A 27,453-nucleotide genomic window follows, 5' to 3' on the forward strand; every position below is an offset into this window, starting at 1 on the left:
CCAAAATGTACAATGTTTGAGTTGTCAGAGCGTATTGACACGTTCATATTTTCTCGCAATGTAATTGGTTTTACTTCGTTGTTGTTTCTTTTCCTGCAGCCGCCTTCTTCATGGCAGCGCCGAATAAGTACGCAGAAGTGGCTCAGATGACCAAACTGCTCTACAATGGAAAGTACGAAAAGCTTTCTTTTTCTTCTAAATCACGAGAGTTCGGGAGGATGGAGCATGAATACGTAGGTCCATCTCTCATTGGTAGCAGTGGTGACCTGCTCTAACTGAATGAGAAATATGCGGCGGAAAAAAATCATATCTGATGAAGCGAGTTAGCTACCAAAAACGACGGCCCTGTATATGTGCCAGAGATCCACTGAAAGATTCTAGTAAAGTTAGTGTCGTACTACATATCTCACCTCTTCCACAAGTGCTTTATTATTTTACTTTGGGGCCCCACATTTACCCAATGGGTGGTTTTCAAGTTTTTTTTGAGGAAGTGCACGCTTTGTAGTGTGCGACAGTAACATTTTACCAGAAAACACCAGCGGTACCAAACTGTGTGTAACCAGGAGCCATTCTTTGATAGTTTTCTTCGCAAGGCACATTTTTTTCAGGCCTACTTCCCATTTAGATACGGCAGGACGCCGTTCGTGCCATTGAGAGATAGTATACCACGTACGGGTGGGCTCAGAGCCTGCGAATGTCTTGGCTTAAATGTCATCGTGCGTGTTTTGTGTTTGACTTTAGATCTTTCTTTTTTTTAGTGGTCACGAGCTCCAACTTTAGTTAAGTCACGAGCTCCAACTTGTAGATAAAAATGATTATAATATTTAAGCAGAGCCGAGCTGGTTGATAAGGATGCATTGCGGAGTAGCGCAAAAGACGCCGACGACACTTGCTAGAAAGACGAAACGTTCGTAGCGTCTCTCTAGCCTGCGTATGTGTATTTGTTTCACTATTTCACAATGAGATTGTAACGACCCGAAGAAATAAGGAAACTATTGCATGCATCATAGGCTTTTGGCGCATAACTTCCAAAACACATTACATCAATAAATATAGCACATTGACGATGCCGCTACTCGATTCTATACATACTCTGATGCAATGAAAGATATATGTGACACCAATGGCGTATACTCATAATGTTTGGTGCTTCGGCAACCCACGAGTACGTCCGCCATTTTTGTTTCTGGGCATCATCTGCTACCGTTTCCGAAGGAGATCCCATGGAGAGGCTGAGCTGCACTCGTTTGCGGAGCTTTCAGGTCAAGAAAACGCGCCATTTTTTTCCGTAATCTAGCACTGAATGCTCAGTGAAGCTCGCTGGGCTTCCAGAAATTGACGAGAACCAAACTTCGGAGTTCTGCGCGCGTTTACAAACTCGCCCGTTGTCCGCCTCGGAAGGTCAGTGGCTAGGGTGCGTGGCTGCTGACCCGAAAGTTCTGACCTGAAAATGCTGACCCGATCCCGGCCACGGCGGTCGCATATCGATAGAGGCGAAACGGTGGAGGCTAGTGAACTGTGTGGTGTCAGTTTACGTTAAAGAACACCGAATAGTCGGAATTTCCGGAGCCCTCCTCGGCGTATCTCATGACCGTATAATGGTTTTGGGACGAGCAGGCGAATCTTGCGTAGAGATCCCTTAGGGACTTTTGCGCAAATCGAGCCTCCTTTGCCAGCACTCATTTCCTGCTGCTGTGTTCGCCAGCCTCCGTTGCACTGCTTGTAAGTTCGTGTACGTAAATTCTAGTTTTCGTTGAGCTGAAACGTCCGCAAGCTAAAGTTGATCAATCCTGCTCCCTCAGTGAGGTTGACGCCCCGCCGCGGTGATCTAGTGGCTAAGGTACTAGGCTGCTGACCCGCAGGTCGCGGGTTCGAATCCCTGCTGTGGCGGCTGCATTTCCGATGGAGGCGGAAATGTTGTAGGCCCGTGTGCTCAGATTTGGGTGCACGTTAAAAAACCCAAGGTGGTCTAAATTTCCGTAGCCCTCCACTACGGCGTCTCTCATAATCATATGGTGGTTTTGGGACGTTAAACCCCACAAATCAATCAGTGAGGTTGAAGAGCAGTTTATCGCATGCCCGATTATCATTTGCGAACTAAAGTGCAAAGCCAATATTGGTGACAGAACGAGCTGGTGTCAGTAGTTTATTTTCCTTTGTTTGGGTAACTGATATATTTGATTGATATTGGGGATACTACGGCTGCTCGACGGTGACGCCTTGTTCCCGGCATTATCAGGGATTCCTCGTTGCGTGAACAACACAAGTAGAAATCGGAAGTCATCGCAGAACGAAGATTAAATTAACAGCGACTAGCACCTGAAAGGATGCGATATGAGGCTGGTTTTGTTGTCGCGCCCAACAAAATATTGCGGATCGACATTACGGGTTTGTCGATAGATGGTCCTGCACATTTTGAATATGCCCTACTTGTACTGAAAACGTTTGCGGGTAACTTTACTCAAGGCTGCTACACTGACTGAGACCATGAAGGGTATGCACTTCGAAGCTTTTTTTTTCTTTCATGTGTTCCATTTTTTGGGATGCTAAGGGCCGGGGTCAGGAAAAGTCTCTACGCAAGCTTGGTTCGAATCACGGCCCCGTACAAAATGGCGGGAACAAGCAATGTACATCGTAATCAAACAATATATAGAGCGAGAAGGTGTTTGCGAAGTACCAGTTTTTTAGATTATCAATGGTAACACCACAGGGTGAATTCGAAACGCACTGAGAGGGATACAACGTTCTTCTAGTGCGTCCGTTGTACGGTGCATTTTTAACTGTGCGGCTTCTGGCATTGGTAATGAGAACTAAAAATCAAGCCACGGAAGGTACAGAGACCATGTTTGTAGTGACTACAGTATAAGCATGGTAAAATTAAAGAGAATGAAATGGTAACTTGCCGCCCGGCTGTGACAAACCTGCAGCCTTGGAATAACGTGTCCGATTCTCTATTAATTAGCATACGGTGGCCACCGTCCTCTCCTACATTTTAATAGGGCATATCTGTGCGTTGTCTTTTACTTTTTGTCGACATTGTGTCAAACACAGTTGTGTCAAGACCATATCGCGGTTCAGGCACGCTAAGCCCTACAACTATTTGAGAATGCGTCTAACATGTTCTTAAAAAAAACGGGCGCTCAAGTTCGAAGTGCCTATATGGCGTTGCTGTGCTCGGAAATGCTCGCGGAAACGTCCGCTTTCACCGGGGTTTACCGATTAGCAATCGGCGCACTGTATTATTCCATCCGCGCATGCAGTACAGACAAGCTTCCCAAGATCGCCAAGACAGACGTAACGCTCTCGCTGCCCACTGGTAAAAACTGGAACGACTTCACGTGGTTCTCGGTCTACTGCGTCGACACCAGGGCGAGTCACGCCGACTTGGACATCGACAGTAGGAAAGCCTTAGCTGTGCCGGTCCACGAGTCGGCTATTCCACCTCCAGGCCCAGGTCCAGTTCCGGGTCCAGCTCCGAGTCCACAAAATCCGGACGACAAAAAGACCGGAGGCAAGGGCGACGCAGGTAAGATGCTCTCTTATCGAGACCTTACATTGCTTCGGGGCCTTCTCGTGGCCACCGTTCTCTTGCCCGGGCACAATCCTTCACTGTACGTACCCGCAGTCTTCAGTTTGCCACCGTCGCTTCGCAGTCATTTGTTGCGGCGCTAAATGTTTCCTTTCTTCATCTTTAGTCAACCGGTTGTGAGAGGGATGTTTCGTCCGTTTTTGTGACGCAAACCTGTTATTGGTGATAATTTTCTTACAGGCCTCACACACATGGTACGATTGGCTTAAGCAGCTTTGCTGTTACAAATTTGCATTGTTTTGCGAATATGGCCTCAGTATATCGTACCTGCCTCATGGCCTTTCGAAAGTCAGTGGTTACAAATTGAATCACCGATCTTCAATTCAAACCAATTCAGTTTATTCATCGTCTGAGAGATGTTTGTCGCATGGACAGAAAGCCTGAGAAGGCTTGACTAGATCCGTGCACCAGACTATGGCATACAGTGGTGGGGAATACAACAATGAAAATAAAATGCAACATATGAAGAGAGAAAGAAAGAACAAAGAAAGGAGCACGAAAAAGTACGTTTACACATCAATAAAGAAAAAACCATATATAAACATTATTGTAAAAGCTTTTTTGGATTGCAATTCTTAGTAGTTGACTTATACACATCAAGACAGCAAGAACTTTTCTAGATTGCAATTTTTATTATTAAAATATTTATTCTTTACATGTCAGAACTATCGGAAATTCACTAAATTTCAAATAAAGACAACAAGCATATGTAATACCTTGAACTCGAAAACAATCATAGTTGTACATATATATCTCGTAACTGATTCAGAGTCATTGAAGCTACGTCGTTACCTTCTCTGGCAAGTTCGTTTAGTAGTGTCGGTAATGTGTACCTGAGCATTCGCTTTCCATAAGTCATGTGGCATTTTCGAACTTTCCTTATCTCAGGATGGCGCGTGTACATGCAGGGTCATTTTTTGTCAATTTCGCCAATGTCTATAGAAGGGGATTTTTTTTTCTTTTCATCTTGCGTTGCCGAAGTAATCTGAAATTGTAAATGTTTTGTACGCTTTCACTTTCAAGCTTTTCGAACATGTCCTGTATGTGACTTAGGTAAGGAGCTTTAATAACTATGCGTATTGCATGCTTTTGTAGTAACAAAAGTTTTTTTTATATTTTCTTGTGTATTGTCCCACAGACCAGTGCGCCATAGCTGAAAGTGGAGGAAAACAGACCATTGTATAAGATATTGTTAATTGAAAGAACGAAGGTAAAGCAATGTCGACGCATAAAGCCAATTACCTTTGACAGCTTTTTGAGCAAATAATTGATGCGATCATCCCAAGACAAGTTACTCGAGAAAAATACGCCTAGTGTCTTGATTGTATTCACAACTTCTATTTCAGAAATATTGAGCACTAATCGGGGGATCGCACAGGAAAGGTTCCGCAAGTGAAACAAAATGGCCTTAGTTTTAATGATGTTTAGTTTTAGATCATTGCTAGCAGCCCACGAGTGAATGAAACGAAGTGCTTCATTTGCCCGATCCGAAAGACGTGCAACATTCGAGCCAGCGAAAAAGAGGCCAGTATCATCAGCGTATAGTGTATGTTTTGCCGTACGATCATGTGAACAACATCATCAATATAAAGAACCAAGAAAAAAAGACCGAGAATGCTCCCTTGTGGTACACCTATATTAACTGGGTTAATTGAATATTAGTGACCATTAACCATGACAAACTGCGTAAGATGTTGCAGATGAGATGAAATAAGCAACAAAGCTTTTTCCTCGAGTACCATAGTGCTCCATTTTTTCAATTAGTAAGTTGTAGTTAATGAGGTCAAATGCTTTTGCGTACTCCTAAAAGATACCAAGAACCCAATTGTGACTTTTTTTCGAACACTTAAAGAATTATTTTGTTTTGCGTGAGCAATGCATGCAAGCTCGGTGGACTTATATTTCGGAAACCGTATTGCGAAATTTGTAGGTCTTTGAGATACCACCTGGTACAACAAAATCACGGGTTGTTTTTTCACGGCTACTAACGTTTAGCATGTTTTCTATGTACGCTGCCAACCTGGTAAACTCCAGAAAGTGAGGCCACGTGTTAAGGGAGATTTTGTCGAAGCATTCGCGCTGTTCCCGTTTTCCATTGAGGCAGCTTCTTTCACTTTAGAGAACTGAGTAGGGCATTTATTCTAGTTTGGTATACTAGTTTTGAATTATATCCGGCAGATATTATTTTATGCCTTCTAAATACATTTTAAATAATAAGTAGATAATCAACAGAAAGTCCTTAAATATTTAGTTTCACTATAGTAAATAAAAATAATAGCTAGTTGAATCGCTACTTCAGCTTTCTCGAAGAGTACGCAGATAGGTTGTTTTTTGTTTTTGTATTTCTTTTGTAACCGCGGGGCCACGCGCGTCTGAATTTCTAACAACCAGCTCCCTACATTGAACAGAACTTGGGCCTAATAGGAATCATAATATTAACCAACACCTATCCACTTGCTAGCGCAGTTCAGTGCCACCCCCTTCGCTGCCCATAAATTTGTTTTGTCACTTTTGCAGGCTCACTGTCCGTGCTGTCACTTCTTACCCTCACCATCGCCGCCGTGATGACAGCCCTGGTCACTCGACAGTGCTTCGGTGAGTTGATTCTCTGTCGTAGCTAGCACCGTAATATCGCCACATGGTCGTGACGCTGACGAAGGCAGTAATAGGCGTATTCAAGATGACTGTTTACTCGAGTGATCGTGCGCCCACGAAAAATGATAACGCTAACTATATGCCCTGCACGTTGATAGCGGCAAACAGGTCTAGCGTCCACCGTCTATAAACTTGACAATCGACTCTCGAAAAAAAGAAAAAAAAACTAGACTATTCACGACCTGCGTGCAATCTTAAGTAAATCATCCTAAAGAACAATCTGGAAGCTCCAGAAACATTGAGGCGTGGTCGCCGCCAAGCGCTGCAAACTATCTTGGCTGGCTAAATACACACACGTCAAAATAACATGCTTGGCTATATGTTCTACCACCGTTAAGCGCTTAAACGGTTGCACGAAACGGCGTAATGAAACGTACAGGTGCAGTGACTTCGTTTTCCTACGCCAGGATATACATAGCGTGAGCTAAGGGGACGTCGGCTAAGTTGAACGTTTCACGCAAGGAACTAACTACTGGTGCCATGTCTTTCTTGTGGCAGAGGCTGTCCATTCGTCGCATACATATTCAAACGAACTGTTTGTGAAGTTCGTCTCCAAGGACCAAGTCGGACTAGCACTTTCACGAAGTTTCACCGTATCGACAGTCAAACGGCCTCCTGACGACGCCGCTTTGTTAGACGTTCCTCTCTTTGTTCCGTTGTCTCCACAGCATGTTTGGCCTTCTTCTGTTCGTTCTTCTCATCCGCTGATTGCCAGGCGACTACTTCGGGATTCGATGAGTTGAGGATCTGCGCTCTTCTGTGCCACTAATCAGAAATTTTTCTCTCCTTATCCATGGTAAACGCAAGCTGACTGATTGATTGATTGATTTGTGGGGTTTAACGTCTCAAAACCACCATTTGATTATGGGAGACGCCGTAGTGAAGGGCTCCGGAAAATTTGACCACCTGGGGTTCTTTAACGTGCACCCAAATCTTAGTACACGGGCCTACAACACTTCCGCCTCCATAGGAAATGCAGCCGCCGCAGCCGGGAATCGAACCCACGACCTGCGGGTCAGCAGCCGAGTACCTTAACCACTAGACCACCGCGGCGGGGCAAGGTAAACGCAAGCAAACGCCCCGCTATTCGTGTGTAGTGCCATGGCAGACGCAACGAAAAGGACAGTCAATGTATATCCCAAGCGATAGTTATGGTTTTGTCAAAACAGCCTGTCATCCCCTTTATGCTTTTGTCACAACAGTCTGCCATCCTCTTAGTCTGACCTTGTCATGCGTCACGTTTAACTGAGAAAAGAAGAGACCAGAAAGAAAACAAGCCAATACCTCCTGAACAGTTTATTAGATGGCGCTGTCTCATAGAAGTAGATACAAATTGCAGTTGAGTGGGGACATTTTAAATGGCGCTGTACCGCTACTCTCCGATTGGCTGCTGCGCTGGCTATGCCTGGGTATGCTGAAAATGAGTACCTCTCTGTCTCTTGGGTTGTCGTCATATGTGGCGGATCATTGGTGGGGCGTGGACGAAGCAGAACGGTGGGCGCATTGAAGACGCTTGTGCTCGGCTTCCTTGGCTCGTGTCTCGTCGGTGTTACCCGCGCGCCGTCTCCATTCTCTAACGCGATTAGACGCATGGGCGCATGCACGGACGGACGAACACATGGACATGCGGACGGATGGACGGACGGACACTTCGCCCCACTCATCATCGTTAACTCCGTAGATATGCTGTGATTTATATCGTGCAACCCTTTTATAACACTGATCGGTTATAACAATAAAATTTTCGTGGCACTTGAGTATTGATTAGGTGGGTTCGACTGTAACTTAAAGCAAAACTGCGATGTAGCTTGACAGCACCGCTAAACTATACAGATGCAGGTGGGACACGCAGCCGAAATGTGCTATTGGTAAGCAACGCCCCGCAGGACCCACCGCCATGGTACATAGCTCAGTGCTACATGGTTGCACTTTTAAGTTCGAAACGGTAGTTTGACTCTGAGCATCAGGATACATGAACCTACGGCAGTGGCCAAAACGCAAAAAACGCCATGTACACAGATGCGTAGTCTTGAGCACTATGAGAGGCGTTGCTGAAATTACCTTTTACAGGTCACAAACAGTAAATGCAGCTGGAATGCGCCAAAATGATCATGGCAATAGAAATGTATATTTTGTAGCACAATACGTTGCATTTATATTGTTACATAACAAGTAATTGTATATTCGGCGGGCACCCCGTGCTTGAAAAGTTTCTCTTTGAAATCTAACCGTAAGCTGTTTTGTCTCAATTGATGTTTTTTGGGGACCTATGTCTCCCTTTAAAGGGACGCTAAAGACCGGCGTTGATTGTTCAAGTAGTGGCTATAAACCTCGTCGTGCTAGTTTTGTGCCAAAGAAGTGCTTATTTAAAGTAATGTCAAAGTTTTATTGTCCGCATCGCGTTAGCGCATCTCAAATCACCCATGTGAAAGCGGTCTCTAATAGGTCACTGTTTACGTGCCCAATGTTACCCATCTTCACTACGTGGCCGCCGACACTAGTAGCAGCAGAGCGAAAGTAGCACAAGCCACAGTAGAAACGATGATCATTGAACGATTTTCCGCAATCTCGGAGGCCATGGTACTGCTAGCTTGGTTCCACTGGGCCCCTGTAGATCGCAGCATATACCAAGCCTTACCACTTTAACCTATTTTTGAACTATTCGCGCCATTACACATAGTAACGCCGTCAATAACAGAAACGGACAAGCGGCATTTTATTACTGCTCTTGATCCACGGAAAGTTCTTTTTTTTATTCGAGCTTGTTTGATTACTAGTGAATAATTGTTGTCCGACGCTCTCACATCATCGAAATCATTTCGCAAATGCTCCACTTGTGCCGCACGTCATGTCATACACTTAGCTTAATTTATTGGTAAGTAATGCACTGCTGTTGATAATATTGCTGGTTTATGCGTTGTCATACATTGAGTTTTCGCTCTGACACAAATTGTCCTTTGCTATTTTTGTCTTTTTAAAAACGAATTTCTTGTTCCTTCTTATATTACTCACGAGTCACGACTGTATCTTCAAATAGGAGAAATGTTACACGTTAGTTTGTTTTAGGTGCTTCTTACTTCTTCTTTTACTGATTTAAAGTAACCCGGAGTCCCCACCTCTCAGTACTACTTGCACCATTACAAGACATGATTCTGGCAAATAGTCTCAGAATTTGTTTTGTAGTCTTTTACAGACTTCAAACACGCCCTTGTTATTTGTAATATTCATGTGTCTATGTAAAACACTTTGCCGTTTTACCCAGGTTTCTGATAAGGTTGCCTTAGAGCTTCCTTTTGATCAGGACGCCATTTGAAGAACCCTAAGTTTCTGCGTTCTTTTTTTGTTCAACAGAAGGGGGCCAGCATGTCAAGAGCTCTTGAGGACGGCTGCCTATTTTCACGGGGTGAGTGTACGGCGGTAACAGCACATGACTTAAGTTTATTTTTTTATCAGCCTCTAATACGTTCAGACTGGTCAGCTCCAATAGCTTAAGACTGCGTGATGTATTAAGACTCAGTATGAATAGTAGTGGTTGTGGTAGGGGTTAGAAGATAAGAAAAGACACCTAATTTCTGCAACCCGGTCGGGAGCATGGCGCAGTGCCTGAGAATAATAGTAAGGATTTCTTGTAGCATTCAGAAATCAAAGGTTTCTTCCATTCTTTCTCCTTGACTCGTGATTTCTATGCAAAGTTGAGAAAGTGCGCTTTACCGGTGACAAATATAGCCGTTTTAAAAACCAAGTGAGCTCAAGCACGCTCACTTCTGGCACACTGCAGCTCAAAACATACTTAACAGAAAGAACACAAGGGACAACGACGAGCGCTGAACTTTCAACAACTTTTATTGAAAAACTGCACGTATACTTATACTGCCCAAAACAGACGACATTCACCGTACATGCGTACATATATACGCCGTCTCTGTATCGGTAGGCTGTCGAGAAACCGTGCTTGTACAGCCCTCCCCGGATAGGGAATGCGTTCCGCTTCTGTGACATCAAGCGTGATTTGCTTTTTGGTCTTTTTAATGACGGTAGTGTTCGTTAGATCGAGAGAGCAACTCTGACAGATTTTAAAATGGCTGTTAAGAAAACATTAAAAATTCCTTCCTTTACGCATGCTTTTTGAATCAGCTGCATGCTCCCTTAGCCCGTCGTTAATGTATTTCTCGATTTGACCAACGTATACTTTTCCACACTCAACAAGACCCTTTTCGCGCAATCAACAAAGGGCCTTGTGCCACATACCTATTGCGTCCTTTCCCCGGTTCCGTCGTTCTGCAGAGTTTAGACGGCCTTTTTTGGTGCTGAGATATTCCCAGCACCAAAACCGTATTGCTGATTGCGCGGAAAGGGTTCATAAGTGTGGAAAAGTGTACGCGCTGGCCAAATCGAGAGATGTGTCAATGACGGCCTAAAGGATAATGCAGCTATTGTAAAAAAACGTGCGTAAAGGAAAGGATTTTAAAAGGCTTTTTGGTAGCCATTCTATACCCGTCAAGATTGCTGTCCTGACCTAACAACACTTTTGTCATTAAGAAGAGCGAAACTCGAATCATCCATGACATTACAGAAACATAACGCATTTCCTATCTTCCTTTCTGGGGGAACTTTGTGTAAGCGTGCCATCCCCACAACTTGCTGATATATGCAGTTGATGATGTCTGCTTCGGACAGTATAAAAAAGTCACATTTTCGCCAAAAGGGCTATTGTAATGGATGCGATAGCAACATATTTCAATGTTTTACGAAGCAATTATTGCTAGCATTTTTAGGAGAAGTATTAATTGTAGTAAACATGTGCTTGCTAAGTAACCAAGTTTTCTGTCTGCGGCGCGGCCACAGTAGATGACCATAATAAGGCTACTTGTGCGTGTATATATATATATATATATATATATATATATATATATATATATATATATATATATGCATAAAAAGAAGACACACGTCGAAAAACAGAACAGTTTCTTTACGTTTCGGCCGTGGGACCGGCCCTTGTCAGAATAACAGATGTAACAGTGGTGCAACAGCATATAAGCGCATACGTTTCGCTTGCAATGATCACGTGAGTGCAAACATCATAAAAACAAGTACAACAATCAGACATGAAATCTATATGGGGGCCCCCGTATCACATCCTACTTATAAGCAATCAATTAACAAGTCACGACACGTGCACAAGGATTACAGCTGGTACAAGCAATAACATCTACAACGGTCAGTGATGCAAGACGCTAAGTTTTCCCGTACTCTCATTCAAACCGCCTGCGATTGTATTGAACTTAAAGATGAGAAATTATTCGCGCACTTCCCTGTCATGATGCGTTCGGAAGCCAAACTCCAGAATCGTGGCTCTAATGTGGTCAAATGAGTGGCCAATTGCGTTAGCATGCTTTAATATTGGAAGGTGAGGAAGTGAAGAGATATGAGCTTTGTGATTGTTAAACCGATATCGGAAGGGTGTTTCGGTTTCGCCTACGTACTGCATTCCACAGATCAAGCATTCCAGGAGGTAAACTACATTACGCGTGTCGCAGTTATAGTCACCATTTATTTTCACGCTGAAGTTAGATGCGGTGCTGTTTGCGATAAGTGTAGTGGTCATATGCTGGCAGACTTTGCAACGAGGTTTGTTGCAAGGACGGCAACCAGTAGGTTTTGATTGATATGTGAGGTTTAACGTCCCAAAACCACCATATGATTATGAGAGACGCCGTAGTGGAGGGCTCCGGAAATTTCGACCACCTGGGGTTCTTTAACGTGCACCCAAATCTGAGCACACGGGCCTACAACATTTCCGCCTCCATAACCAGTAGGTTTACTGCGTACGCTTTTTGACGACATGAGTAGGTCACGCAGATTTTGCGCTCTTCTGTACGTCACACGCGGTGGTTCTGGGAAAATTGATTTAAGTAGTTCGCTTTTTAGAAGTATGTTATGGTGCTTTCTTAAAATGGCATTTACGTGTTGCACAGGCGCGGAAAATGTTAGAACAAGGTTAGTGCAGGAGAAGACCGGCTGTTTATTGTTGGTGCTTAAAAGCGTTTTGCGGTCCTGGTTACTTGCCCTTTTTATGGCGTCATCTATAATCTTGGAAGGGTATTTCTGTTTTGATAAAGCATTCGGAAGCTGCGCACAATTGGAATTAAAATCAGTTTCTTGGGAGCATATTCTTTTTAAACGAAGGGCCTGGCTATAGGGTATGCTGGTTTTAGAGCGCTTGACATGGTTGCTATTAAAATGAAGGTACTGTTGAGTATCAGTTGGTTTTCTGTAAACTTTAGTGGCAAGCTTGCCGTCACACATTGTCACTGTTACGTCAAGAATGTTGATAGCTTGTCCTGAGTAGGTATGAGAGAATGAAATGGACGGATGAGCGTTGTTAAAATCATGAATGAATGATAACAGATTAGGTTCACCGTGCTGCCAAATCATCATTATATCGTCAATGTACCTTTTGTAATACAATAATTTAAGTGAACGGCTTGTCAGAAATTCGTTTTCGAGTATGCCCATGAAAATATTGGCATAATTAGGGCCTATGTGTGTGCCCATTGAGGTGCCATTAACTTGGAGGTAATGAGTGCCATCAAATTCAAAGTTGTTAGATATCAAGACATCAAAGTCGAGCTGTATATTATTTCGTCACAGACAGACTCGTATGAGTGAAGTACTGCTCGTATTCTATCTGCATGGGGAATGTTCGTATATAGGGACGCTACGTCAAGGGTAAGCAGGAGTGAATCAGGGGGGACAGAGAGGTCAACGATGTCGGACAAGAAGTGGTTGGGTCTTTGATGTACGATGCAAAAGAAGACGGAATTTGGTTAATTACTGTATCTACAAATTGGGAGACCACTTCCGTAACTGTACCAATGCCGGAAACGATGGGTCGACCAGGGTTTCCTGACTTATGTATTTTTGGCAGGAGGTAAAAGCGACCCGCGACTGGACTTAGTGGAACGGGGGTATGCAGAGCCGAATTGGGAATTTTTGGCTTTTCATTGAGGTTAGTTAGCATGCGTATAAGGATAGATTTGAGCTGCTCAGTGGGGTCTTCTTCTAGCCGCCTGTAAAAAGTGCTGTTGGAAAGCTGTCTGGAAGCTTCGCTGTGATAATCGTGTTTGTTTAGTAGTACCACAACTCCGCCTTTATCAGCTCGTTCAATTATGATACCACCACGACCTTTCAGTTGCTGCATTGCTGTGGTTTCGTTGATTGAAAGGTTTCTCTTAAACGGAACCTGTTTACGGTAAATATCTAGCACATCGCGTTGAACGGCAGAGATATAGAGGTCTAGGCACTTATCTCGTTGGGTTGGTGGGGTCCAATGTTTGTAAGATGGCAAAAAAGAGGTAGGGGCATTAGCAGGGCTTTTGTCAAGGAAGTATTCTCTCAGTCCTAAATTTCTGGCAAATCTTTCATCAGCTTGAATTCACTAAAACCTCCTGTCACTGGGCAAAAATTGAGTCCTCGTGACAATAGCGAAATTTCATCAGCGGAAAGTCCATACGAAGACAGGTCGATTACGTTACCTGATGATAGGGGGTCACCTAGAGGTCTGTAGTTAATCGATTTCGAAGAAATTTTAGCGGTATACCTTATCGGGGGAGTATAAGGCGTAATAACTTTGTCCCTGACAAGCTTCTTTATTTTAGCTGCATATAATTCATCTGATTTTTTTCGCTGGTATGCTGCCAGCAGCGCGCATTCATGGATGGCGAGTTTATGATGGGAAAGTAATTGGCTTTCTTGGTTACGAATGGCTTTGAGTGATGTTTCGTAATGCCGAATGACAATGCGCACCAAATCAAAAGTAGCTCTCGAGAGCACCTCGTTCCACGCGACAACCTAAGAAACAGACATGCTAGCTGTGGCGGGTTTTATGACAATGCGGAGGCCTCTAGGTAAAATGCTAGCTTCTAAATAAGTTTTTAACGTAGAAATATGCAATTCGCACCGTATCCGCTTTTCTATCACTTTGCGAATATTTAAGAATATTTTAGATACATAGTAGTCGGAAGAATCTTTACCAGGACGTTTAGATGGTAGTCACTGGGCCTTGCTTTTTAGAGAGCAATCGGTGCGATGAGTTCGCAGTACGTAGCGGGAGGCTTGAGCAGTAGGGGCACCAGAAGTCGAAACACTGACAGTTTTGGACGTAGTAGGCATCGGCTGTTGTAGACATGGCGGGTTCGAAAGGGCATTGTCCGTCGTCGACTGTACTACTGCAGGAATCGTGTCGTTGGGCTGGCTAGAGGGTAGCTGGTTGTCCGATACTCGAGGCAAGTGATTGTTGCACGTCACGGGCGATTTCGACAACCCTAGAATCGCCTGAACGTGATCGTCTGAGGTTGACTTCGTAGTAGATTGTGAAGGTGAACGATGGACGTCCGGTAGTTGGCAAGCCGACGAGCCGTTCTCCGAGGGGCAATTAGTTCGACAGGATTGTCACGGGGTCGTGACGTGGCCGAAGACAGGAGACTTCGTGTTAGGATTTAACAGTTTATTTGGGCGAACCTGTGCCCGGTAAACTGAAAGTCCAATTACAGCAGCAGTCTCGCACAGATAGCAGTCTCGGACTGATAGCGGCGAACGGAGCGTCGGCCTTCGATCAGCAACTGACAAGCGGCGAAGCGCGTCGGCATTTATACTCTTGCCGTCGAATGTTCTAGCGTTATCGCTGGTGGTGGCGTAGCTTCCAGAACAATCTGTATCGTTCACACAGTGGGCGTGATCTTATCGAAATGATCTACTACAGTCCGGAACCTTCTAGAAAACTGCAGGCGCGGTTTGCGCTGAGAATCGTGCGGTGTTTTCGGACGATAACAAAAACTTGGAAAATGGAACGTGGCATTGCCCCCCTCTGAAAAAAGGCATCGTCCCGATGCTTTAACTAAAGATGAAAGTACAATAATAATGCAAGAAAGTACAATGAATAAATTACGATACAACAATATTACAAAAAAAAACACTGTTTCAGTTTGTTAACGCGCATGAAACGGCTTGAGGCGCGCGACATGGACGACTTCAGGTCGCGATCGGCGTCGTTGAGAGTTCGTGATGCCGTCGGGGACAACCTCGTAATCAAGTGGGCCGAGACGTCGAACCACCCTGTACGGTCCGAAATACCGTCGCAGAAGCTTTTCACTTAGTCCACGTCGGCGTATCGGCGTCCACACCCAAACACGTTCACCGGGCTGGTATTCCACGAAGCGTCGTCGAAGGTTGTAATGGTGGCTGTCGGTCGTCTGTTGATTCTTGATACGGAGACGCGCAAGTTGTCGGGCTTCTTCGGCGCGTTGAAGGTACTCGGTCACATCGAGGTTTTCTTCGTCGGTGACGTTGGGTAACATGGCATCGAGCGTCGTTGCCGGGCTCCTTCCGTAGACCAATTTGTATGGCGATATCTGCGTCGTCTCCTGCACCGCCGTGTTGTATGCGAAGGTCACATACGGAAGAATGGCGTCCCACGTCTTGTGTTCGACATCGACGTACATTGACAGCATGTCGGCGATCGTCTTGTTAAGCCGCTCGGTGAGGCCGTTGGTCTGTGGGTGGTACGCTGTCGTCCGGCGGTGGTTTGTTTGGCTGTATGCCAAGATTGCTTGAGTTAAGTCGGCAGTGAATGCCGTTCCTCTGTCGGTGATAAGGACCTCTGGGGCGCCATGACGTAGGACGATATTTTCGACGAAGAATTTAGCTACTTCGGATGCACTGCCTTTTGGCAGGGCTTTTGTCTCGGCGTAGCGGGTGAGGTAGTCGGTAGCTACCACGATCCACTTGTTTCCGAAAGCCGACGTCGGGAACGGCCCCAGTAGGTCCATACCAATCTGCTGGAAAGGTCGGCAAGGTGGATCAATTGGCTGCAGAAGTCCCGCTGGCCTTGTCGGCGGTGTCTTGCGTCGCTGACAGTCCCGGCATGTTCTCACATAACGAGTGACGTCGGTGGTAAGACGTGGCCAGTAGTACCTTTCTTGTATCCTTGCGAGCGTGCGAGAAACACCGAGGTGCCCTGCCGTCGGATCGTCGTGAAGGGCCTGCAGGAGTTCTGGTCGCAGAGCTGAAGGCACCACAAGAAGGTACTTAGCTCGAAGCGGTGAAAAGTTTTTCTTTTGTAGAAGACCGTTTCGTAGAAAGAACGACGCAAGTGCGCGCTTGAATATCTTCGGGACTTCGGCGGTCCTGCCTTCGAGGTATTCTATTAGGGCCTTAAGTTCCGGGTCGGCCCTCTGTCGTTCAGCGAAGTCGTCGGTAGTTATCGTTCCTAAGAAGTAGTCGTCATCCGGGTCGTCGGGTAGCGGTTGGTCGACAGGCGCACGAGAGAGACAGTCGGCGTCGGAGTGTTTTTTGCCGGACTTGTAAATGACAGTAATGTCATATTCTTGAAGTCTCAGGCTCCATCGTGCGAGGCGACCTGAGGGGTCCTTCAAGGTGGCTAGCCAACACAATGCGTGGTGGTCGCTCACAACTTTGAAGGGCCTGCCGTAGAGGTAGGGGCGAAATTTCGACGTAGCCCAGATGATGGCGAGGCACTCCTTTTCTGTTGTGGAATAATTTGCTTCTGCTTTGGATAGCGATCGGCTGGCGTAACTAATAACCCTTTCAAGTCCGTCAGCCCTCTGCACAAGAACGGCGCCAAGACCTACGCTGCTTGCGTCAGTATGTATTTCTGTCTCGGCGAATTCGTCGAAATGGGCAAGTAACGGAGGCGTCTGAAGGCGATGTTTAAGCTCCTGGAAAGCGTGTTCTTGTGGCGTTTCCCACTTGAACTCCGAGTCGGCCTTAGTAAGGTTAGTGAGAGGATCGGCGATGCGGGCGAAGTTTTTCACGAACCGCCTATAATAGGCACACAGGCCCAGAAATCGGCGCACGGCTTTCTTGTCAGTGGGCGGCGGCAAGTCGGCGATGGCGGCTGTTTTCCGTGGATCGGGACGAACTCCAGACTTGCTGATAACGTGCCCCAGAAACAAGAGCTCCTCATACGCAAATCTGCACTTTTCTGGCTTCAGTGTGAGTCCGGAAGTGTTGATGGCTTGAAGTACAGCTTCAAGGCGCCGAAGATGCTCGTCGAAACTCGAGGAAAACACGACGACGTCGTCCAAGTACACAAGGCAAGTCTGCCACTTCAATCCTGCCAGTACTGTATCCATAACGCGTTGAAACGTTGCAGGCGCTGAGCAAAGGCCGAAGGGCATCACCTTAAACTCGAAGAGGCCGTCCGGTGTTATGAACGCCGTCTTCTCTCGGTCTCTTTCGTCGACTTCGATTTGCCAATAGCCAGTCTTAAGGTCCATTGACGATAAGTACTTGGCGTTATGGAGCCGATCAAGTGCGTCGTCTATTCGTGGGAGGGGATACACGTCATTTCTTGTGATTTTATTCAGGCGGCGATAATCGACGCAAAAACGTAGGGTCCCAATCTTTTTCTTCACTAACACCACGGGGGATGCCCATGGACTCTTGGACGGCTGGATAATGTCATCCCGCAGCATTTCATCAACTTGTCTCTTCATGGCCTCACGTTCTCGCGTCGAAACCCTGTACGGACTCTGACGGAGTGGTCTGGCATTTTCTTCGGTTATGATGCGATGTTTCGTGATTGGGGTCTGCCGAATTTTCGATGACGACGAAAAGCAATCTTCGTATTGCAGGAGCAGGGCCTTGAGCTGTTCTTGCTTATCGTTCGGAAGTCTGGGATTGACGTCGAAAGCTATGGGAGGGGCTTGGTTCCTCTGGGCAGGTTCCGCAGAATCGGCGAGGGCGAAAGCACTGGTGGCTTCGACAATTTCTTCGATGTATGCGACCGTTGTTCCTTTGTTCACATGTTTGTACTCATTGCTGAAATTCGTGAGCAAAATTGTTGCTTTGCCTCCCCGCAGCTCTGCAATTCCTCTTGCGACGCAAATATTTCGGGTGACCAACAGATGCTGACTGCCTTCAACGACGCCTTCCAAGTCAGGTGATTTAGGAGTGCCGACTGAAATAATGACGCTTGAGCGAGGCGGAATGGTGACTTGTTCTTCCAGCATATTCAAGGCATGGTGTCCTGACGGTGTGCGCGGCGGTAGTGCTTCTTCTGTGGATAACGTTATCGACTTTGTTTTTAGGTTGATGACAGCACCATGTAGGCATAAGAAGTCCATGCCAAGGATGACATCTCTCGAGCAACGCTGTAGGACTACGAAGTCTGTAGGATAAATACGGCCGTTAATGGTGACTCTCGCTGTGCAGATTCCTGCAGGCGTTACGAGATGACCTCCGGCTGTGCAGATTTCAGGGCCTTTCCAAGCTGTCCTAACTTTCTTTAACTTCGCGGCGAACGACCCACTGATGACAGAATAGTCGGCTCCAGTGTCGACGAGAGCAGTCACACTGTGGCCGTCGATAAGAACGTCGAGGTCGCTAGTTCGCCGTCTCGCATTACAGTTAGGGCGTGGCGTCGGGTCACGGCTGCGTCGGCTTGTTCCGCTGCTTCCATGCTGCGTCGTCAGGCCACCTTCGGTAAATGAGCTTTCGCCGTCAGGGCTTTGCCTGGCTGGCGTTGTGTTCGGAAAGCTCCGTCGCGGCGTCGTCGTCATCGGAGGATATTCGGTAGTTCGTCGCACAGCAACCGCACCTCCACCGGTTGCTGCCCTTAGTTTCCCGGATACGGGCTAGAAGACCGGCCCCGCGTTGGGCCAGAGTACTGCCGGTGGTGCGGTGACGTGCGGCGGCTGGGTGACGGCGAACGCGAAGGGCTTCGTGGTGTCCACCGAGTTCCTGTCAGGTAGTCGGCGATGTCACGTGGTCGTTCTCCTGGCTGTGGACGCGGTGCATTGACGGCGAAGCCACGCAGTCCCATCTGTCGGTACTGGCAACGGCGGTATGTGTGTCCGGCCTCGCCGCAGTGGTAGCAGAGCGGGCGATGGTCAGGGGTGCGCCAGACGTCAGTCTTCCTCGGTGCACTGCGCTGGGCCGCTGGCGAACGGTATGACGTCGGTGGCGGCGGTGGCGTCTGTCGACGGAAGAGCGATGGGGCGGCGTTTTGGCGTGGACGGGAAGGAGCGTTGTGGCGCAGTGCAGCGGCGTAGCTCATAGCCTCCGGCTCGGGCAGCGGTGCGTGGGGAATTTGAAGCGATTGCCGAACTTCTTCTCGCACAATGTCAGCAATTGAATCCACTTGAGGCTGGGCCGAAGGCAACAGCTTGCGCAGCTCTTCCCGCACGATCGCTCGGATCGTTTCACGCAGGTCTCCAGAGTTACTGGCTTGAGCAGCAGCGCAGTCTGCAGTCAGGCGACGATTATACTGTCTGGTGCGCATGTCCAGGGTCTTTTCGATAGTGGTCGCTTCTGCTACAAATTCTTGGACGGTTATCGGTGGGTTTCTCACCAGTCCCGCGAAGAGCTCCTGTTTGACCCCTCGCATGAGGAAACGAACTTTTTTCTCCTCAGGCATGTCTGGATCAGCGTGACGGAATAGTCGGGTCATTTCTTCTGTGAAAATGGCGACATTTTCATTTGGTAGCTGAACCCGAGTCTCTAATAAAGCAGCGGCCCTCTCTTTGCGAGCGACGCTCGCGAACGTTTGAAGGAATGCGCCGCAGAAATCATCCCACGTTCGGAGCGTGGACTCCCGATTTTCAAGCCAAGTCCTTGCGGTGTCTTCCAAATAGAAGAACACACGACGCAGCTTTTCGTCATGGTCCCAGTGGTTGAGGGCGGCCACACGGTCGTATGTCTCCAGCCAGGACTCCGGGTCTTCGAACGATGACCCATGGAAAATTGGTGGTTCCCTGGGTTGATGCATGACCATCGTGGGCTGGGACGCTGCGGTTGTCATTGTCGCTGCAGTCGCGGTCATGGCCTTCGTCTTCCGCGCCTTGTCTGGTAGAAGCCCGTACTCCGGTGGTAGCCCTTGCTGTCGGCGGCTTGTTCGCTGCTCCTGGTTGGTGTCGGTGTCTTCTCCGCGACGTGGGCTGGGTTCACGGCTTGACGGGGGCGTCCGGTACATGAACGAAGCAGCACCTCCACCAGATGTCACGGGGTCGTGACGTGGCCGAAGACAGGAGACTTCGTGTTAGGATTTAACAGTTTATTTGGGCGAACCTGTGCCCGGTAAACTGAAAGTCCAATTACAGCAGCAGTCTCGCACAGATAGCAGTCTCGGACTGATAGCGGCGAACGGAGCGTCGGCCTTCGATCAGCAACTGACAAGCGGCGAAGCGCGTCGGCATTTATACTCTTGCCGTCGAATGTTCTAGCGTTATCGCTGGTGGTGGCGTAGCTTCCAGAACAATCTGTATCGTTCACACAGTGGGCGTGATCTTCTCAAAATGATCTACTACAGTCCGGAACCTTCTAGAAAACTGCAGGTGCGGTTTGCGCTGAGAATCGTGCGGTGTTTTCGGACGATAACAAAAACTTGGGAAATGGAACGTGGCAGGATTCAAGGACTGGTCCGCTGGGTATAGATTCATCCTTACTGCCTTCACTAGTCCGCTCATGCGCGGAGGCACCGCGTGTCTGGCGACCACTAGTTGTAGGTAAGCTATATATATATATATATATATATATATATATATATATATATATATATATATAGATATATATATATATATATATATATATATATATATATGAGATCTAACAAACAGTAATGGCAAGGAATGTACAGGGGAAGTTATTAGAAACAATGGAATGTAAATAGGAAGACAGAAAAGTGGATGAAAAAATAATTAGCCGTGAGCAGCTCACGGCTGGTTCCTGTACCTGCTGGTTCCTACTCACGGCTGGTTATTATTCATCAACTTTTCTTTCTTATTATTTACATTTCATTGGTTTTAATAACTTCCCCTGTACATTCCTTGGCATTACTGTCTGTTAGATCTCATATTGTGTTAAAACACGGCAAAACGAGCCCTTAGGTATACACTTCTTTTCCTTATTATATATATATATATATATAATGAAGAGAAGGCACGACAAGTCCGGGTATTTTCTATATTGAATGAACTTGCAGATAGCACATTTGAAAAAGAAATTGTCTTTACTAACGTTTCGGCCTGGGCACGGCCTTCGTCAGAATACACACACACACACATTATATATATATATATATATATATATATATATATATATATATATATATATATATATATATATATATATATATATATATATGTATGTATGTATGTATGTATGTATATATATAGTAGGTTATAAAGAGTCTGGATTCGGTTGCCGTAGAATTAAGGGAAAATATGTATACGCCTCTGTCACAGAACGAGCGCTAAAAATGGGCGCGCCGCCAAATTCTTGCGATAACGCACGGGAGAGACGCCGGGAGGTCAAAAAAAAAAGAAAACAAACATCCAATGCTCCCCGGGCGCGCGCTCTCCCCTCGAAAGCGTAGCTTCGCTGACGAACCTCCTCACCCCACATCGGTGGCCTAGCAAGCCCTAGAAATTTCCAGAAGGAAGGGGGCGTGTATGCCGGGTTGAGTCATCTGTCGGGGACGGCCCCCGTACAGTCTCGCGCCTCTCCTCAGCCTTCGCTGCGTATCGCGCCGACGAAATGACGAGAACTTTCTTGAATGTCGCGCGGAAGGTATTTAACCGAGCAGCTGAGACGAGAGATCAGGAGAAGACGGAAGTTAGCGCCAGAGCGCGTTGGGTATCCCGCCGTGTAGTCGGCAAAGGTTTTGTCCGTAGGGACAAGGCAGGAGAAGACGCAAGTTATCGCCAGAGCGCGTAGGGATTCCGCCGTGAAGTCGGTGAAGGTTTTGTCCGTAGCGACAAAGCAGGAGAAGAAGAGGATTTCCACCTGAGGGGTGAAGGCTCGAGCTACAGGCAAGAGCGTGAGTTTACCGCTATCGAGCGAAGACGCGTGGCAACAGCTGCGTGTGTGAAGCCGACGTGGTTCCGGCGAAGAAGTTTGAAGCTTGGAGAGTGGCCATTTGAAGACGCGAGGTTTCCTGGAAGACAAAACTTGAGGGGCAGCGGAACGACAACAACGCTGGACTTTGAGTTATTCTCGGAAGAGTATCATCTAGACTTTTGTTCCAAGAACTTTGGACTGAATAGGTTTTCTATCTCTTTAGTCTTTAAGTGTCTTGGTTGTTCAATGCATGCGACTGCATTGTAGTGCGTATTGTTGTCTGTGTCCGTTGTTTCGAGTGTGGCTGATTGTACTGTGTAGTACGTTGTTTGATTGGTGACATATTATGCAACTGTTGTGGAACGTGCATACTTGTGTATTGTTTTTTGATCTGCCATTATTGAGAATATAATTGTGCTTTGTTTATCAACTCTCGGCTCTGACTTGTTCTTTGGGCCACAGCAGGCGTCCGCTGGCGCGCCAAAAAGGACCACTTCTAAATTGTCCACGCTTTCAGGGTGCGGTTCGGGGGGCCGATACTTCGGCCCTTGGAATTAGCCCGCCGATCGCCTCTCTAATTAACGAGACCTGTGTGACAATTAATCTGGCGTCCGCTACAGGACCTTTTGGTGCACAGTGTGTCCAAAGTAGTGAGAAAGAGCCTCGAGTTGATGATAGTGCTATCGGAACGATTTTGTGTGTTGCTCAGTGTTCTCGTTAACGAGTGCAGGAGAGTGTTTTGATAGACTGATTTAGGGCAGATACTTTTTGCACGCGGCAAGGTTTTATTTGCGAGACACAATGAATCTCGAAAAGTTGGTCGCTTTTGGTGAGAAGATGGGTCTTTCTGGCGCCGAACTACGGAAATGGGTCACCCAGAAAGAAAAAGAAGAAAAAGAGAGAGCCAAGAAAGAAAAAGCAGCCGAGTTGAAACGAGAGAGGTTGGCAGCTGAGAGGGCCAAGGAAGAAATAGCAGCTGAGTTGGAGAGAGGAAGGCTGGCCGCTGAAAGGGCGAAGGAAGAAAGAGAGCAACAATTGAAGTTGGAGTTAGAGAGAGAAAAGCTTGCTGCTGAAAGGGCGAAAGAAGAAAGAGAGCAGCAATTGAAGTTGGAGCTGGAGAGAGAGAAGTTGGCAGCCGAAACAGCGAGAGAAGAAAGAGAAGCGAGGGAGAGACAGCTGAAGGAAGAAAGAGAAGTGAGGGAGCGACAGCTGAAAGAAGAAAGAGAAGCGGAGATGGCTGAAAGGGAACGCCAGCGGCAGCACGAGATGAAACTCGAGCGGCTCCGTTTGCAACAGCGAAGTGAAACTCCCGTCCAAGCTAGAGTTGAAAGCAGCGAACGGGAAGATCACGGCTTCCGCTTGAACCCAAGCAAGCTGCTCGTAGCGTTTGATGAAAGGAAGGATGACCTAGACGCGTACCTCCACAGATTTGAGACAATTGCGAGGAGCCAGAATTGGCCGGAACAGCAATGGGCAACTGCTTTGAGTACTTGCTTGAGTGGTGAAGCGCTCAGTGTGTACGGTAGGCTGACGCCGACCGATGCAGCCAACTATGCAAGGGTGAAAGCTGCTTTGCTGAAGCGATTTAGGTTTACTGTAGAAGGTTTCCGGGACAGATTTCGGACAGGAAAGCCAGCTGATGGTGAGACGGCTACGCAGTATGCCGCCCGACTTTGCCATTATTTCGACAGATGGATTGAACTTTCAGGGACAGCGCAGGAGTAGGATGAACTTAGAGAGCTCCTAATTAGAGAACAATTTCTTACTAGTTGCCGCCCAAGCCTGTCGCTGTACTTGAAAGAGAGGAAGGCTGAGTCACTTGAAGGAATGCTTGAATTGGCTGATCAATTCTTGGAAGCGCAAGGTGGAACTAATTTGGCCAAGGTCAAGAAGGATTGTCCCGATGATTCGAAGAAATTGGCTCCCGAAGAAAAGAAGCGTGCCCCATAGAGCATTCCGCGATGTTTTCTGTGCGACCGAGTGGGTCATCGCGCGAAAAACTGTCGAACGATCTTTACGAGCCCTACGGCAGTAAAATGTTTTAAGTGTGGTCAGACTGGGCACTAAGCAGACGCATGTCAAAACGGAGCGAGTCAAACTCACCAGGTTTCCCGTGTGCAAGCGGCACCGAAATCTGATAATAATGCCGTCACCGATGGATTCGTAGAGTTGAAGAATGGGAAGAAAATTCCTATTGTGGGTGCTGTAATGTCAAAACAGCCAACCGGTGTTACGAAGGGAATGCCAACGCTGCCTGGAAAGGTTGCAGGCAAGAAGATTACGGTTCTAAGAGACACCGGTAGCTCCACGGTTATCGTGCGGAGAAATTTGGTACGGGAAAGTGAGTTAACCGGCAAACTGAAACCGGTTTGCCTAATTGACCGTACGGTTCGGATGCTTCCCGAAGCAGAGATTGAGGTGGAAACCCCGTACTTCAGCGGGGAGGTTACCGCTCTATGTATGACGACCCCCCTTTACGACCTTGTCATCGGAAACATCGACGGGGCGCGAGGACCGAATGATCCGGAATGTTTGGGAGAAGACCCTAAGATAGAGCCCTCGCCAACCCAGCGACCGCGAAATACAGTGGAGGAGCAGCCCGGGGTGGATCTCACTAGAGCCCAAGGTGAAGCCGCGGCGCAAGAGACAGCGAATAAGAAGATGATTTTTTTGAATGAGTTCACGGGCCGGGCAGCTGGACTTACGTCGGCACGACCTCAACCGACCGGCAGTGTAAAGGTGACGGAGTCGGCCAGCCGGGCCAAATGTAGAGACATGAACAAGCTGGTAAATAAACAGACAGGACCCGTCGAACGTCATGACCCGTTAGCAGTGTCGGAAGTGACAACGATGGCTGAGACGCCGCCTCAGATACCGTCGTTGGAAGGGGCTCGCCGGAACAAAACGAGCAGAAACAATTGGAAGAGATCGAGCGAGCACCGAAAGAAAGGGCGCAAGCGCCGCTCGAAATACACAGGATAGGTGCTGAGGTAGAATCGGATTGTATTTGGCAGGGCTGAGTGCCATATGTTGTGTTAATGTTCTTGTTGTCCTGTGTCGCAACTGTATGCTGAGTGAGTCAAAATGTTTGTTTCGGTGATGTGATGTATAGTAATGATGGGAGTATAGTAATTGTTGTAATGAGAGAACTTTATACATTTTTATTGTTTGGAATGTGTGATGAAGTGTTGTAGTCGTGTACCTGTGGCTATATTTCATGTGACGTGGAATTGAATTACAATGTACAGTTGTATTGAGGATCTATTCCGAATGTGAAGTGTCATGAGCGACGGTTTGTGTTAGTCTTTCAGAGTGTGTGGTGACTGTTCGCGCTCGTTTGTGTGGTTTTGAATATTATGAGATAATATTCTGAAAGTGGGGGGCAGTGTCACAGAACGAGCGCTAAAAATGGGCGCGCCGCCAAATTCTTGCAATAACGCGCGGGAGAGACGCCGGGAGGTCAAAAGAAAAAAAGAAAACAAACATCCACGGCTCCCCGGGCGCGCGCTCTCCCCTCGGAAGCGTGGCTTCGCCGACGAACCTCCTCACCCCACATCGGCGGCCTAGCAAGCCCTAGAAATTTTCAGAAGGAAGGGGGCGTGTATGCCGGGTTGAGTCATCTGTCGGGGATGGCCCCCGTACAGTCTCGGGCCTCTCCCCATCCTTCACTGCGTATCACGCCGACGAAATGACGAGAACTTTCTGGAATGTCGCGCGGAAGGTATTTAACCGAGCAGCTGAGACGAGAGATCAGGAGAAGACGGAAGTTAGCGAAAGAGCGCGTTGGGTATCCCGCCGTGTATACGGCGAAGGTTTTGTCCGTAGGGACAAGGCAGGAGAAGACGGAAGTTAGCGCCAGAGCGTGTAGGGATTCCGCCGTGTAGTCGGCGAAGGTTTTGTCCGTAGCGACAAAGCAGAAGAAGAAGAGGATTTCCACCTGAGGGGTGAAGGCTCGAGCTACAGGCAAGAGCGTGAGTTTACCCGAGCGAAGAAGCGTGGCAACAGCTGCGTGTATGAAGCCGACGTGGTTCCGGCGAAGAAGTTTGAAGCTTGGAGATTGGCCCTTTGAAGACGCGAGGTTTCCTGGAAGAGAAACTTCGGCGAGGTTTCCTGGAAGACAAAACTTCAGGGGCAGCGGAACGACAACAACGCTGGCCTTTGAGTGGGTGATTCTCGGAAGAGTATCATCTAGACTTTTGTTCCAAGAACTTTGGACTGAATAGGTTTTCTATCTCTTTAGTCTAAGTGTCTTGGTTGTTCAATGCATGCGACTGCATTGTAGTGCGTATTGTTGTCTGTGTCCGTTGTTTCGAGTGTGGCTGATTGTACTGTGTAGTACGTTGTTTGATTGGTGACATATTATGCAACTGTTGTGGAGCGTGCATACTTGTGTATTGTTTTTTTGATCTGCCATTATTGAGAATATAATTGTGTTTTGTTTATCAACTCTCTCTCTGACTTGTTCTTTGGGCCACAGCCGGCGTCCGCTGGCGCGCCAAAAAGGACCACTTCTAAATTGTCCAGGCTTTCGTGGTGTGGTTCGGGGGGCCGATACTTCGGCCCTTGGAATTAGCCCGGCGATCGCCTCTCTAATTAACGAGACCTGTGTGACAGCCTCTAAAAAACTGTTTATTGGTGACGTTTTGATCGAAGACTAATCTTCATCAATGTCTGATGAAGATCGGTCTCCGATCGAAACGTCACCCGTAAACATTTTTTTAGAGGCGTGTACTTAGTTTCCCTATATATATATATATATATATATATATATATATATATATATATATATATATATATATATATATATATATATATATATGTATATATATATGTGTGTGTGTGTGTGTGTGTGTGTGTTTGACGCTATGATTAATAGCGTCAAACACACATACGCTCATACGCCATGTCTATTCTAAAAGCACTTCTTCCTCCTCGGCTTCTACCAACCATCGCTACCTTCATACGTCACATGATTCCCCCTCCCCCCGAAAGAAAGCATGAGTTACAACTTACAAACAAGAAAAAGTAAACAAGGAGTGGCTTGGAAGTCACCAATGTCAAAATAAGGAGGTAGACTCACATTTTTTGATAAGCACGTGTTGTCTTCTTCGTGGCTAAGACTTGAAGGGAGAGTGTGGCAGTTTGGTGATATCAATAAGAGATCTGGCGGGCGAGTCTGATGGTTGCGTCCTGGATAACACAAGAATGCTTTGGACGTGGAGACTGATGAAATAGCTGGCATTATTGCGAAGAGTGGGCGCTGTTTGAAAGCGTTGCAGTTGATCGGTCTTCGGCGTCGCTGTCTTTGCTGCGTGCGTGCTCGTTGTCGTAAACTAACGGGATGGTGT

The 27,453-nt window shown here is 47.0% G+C and overlaps 1 protein-coding gene across 1 annotated transcript in view; it reads left to right on the forward strand.

Moving 5' to 3' along the window:
• The window catches only part of LOC142765447 (protein Skeletor, isoforms B/C-like), a 62,154-nt gene that overhangs the window by 28,070 nt on the left and 6,631 nt on the right, over positions 1–27,453 (forward strand). The window contains exons 6-9 of the mRNA XM_075866479.1: positions 100–172; positions 3,261–3,526; positions 6,107–6,184; positions 9,596–9,647. Of these exons, the coding sequence (XP_075722594.1) occupies positions 100–172; positions 3,261–3,526; positions 6,107–6,184; positions 9,596–9,624 (446 nt within the window). The 3' untranslated portion in view covers positions 9,625–9,647. The remainder of the gene's footprint in view (positions 1–99; positions 173–3,260; positions 3,527–6,106; positions 6,185–9,595; positions 9,648–27,453) is intronic.

This window comes from Rhipicephalus microplus, chromosome 6 (assembly GCF_043290135.1).
Source record: "Rhipicephalus microplus isolate Deutch F79 chromosome 6, USDA_Rmic, whole genome shotgun sequence".
Lineage (NCBI taxonomy): Eukaryota > Metazoa > Arthropoda > Arachnida > Ixodida > Ixodidae > Rhipicephalus > Rhipicephalus microplus.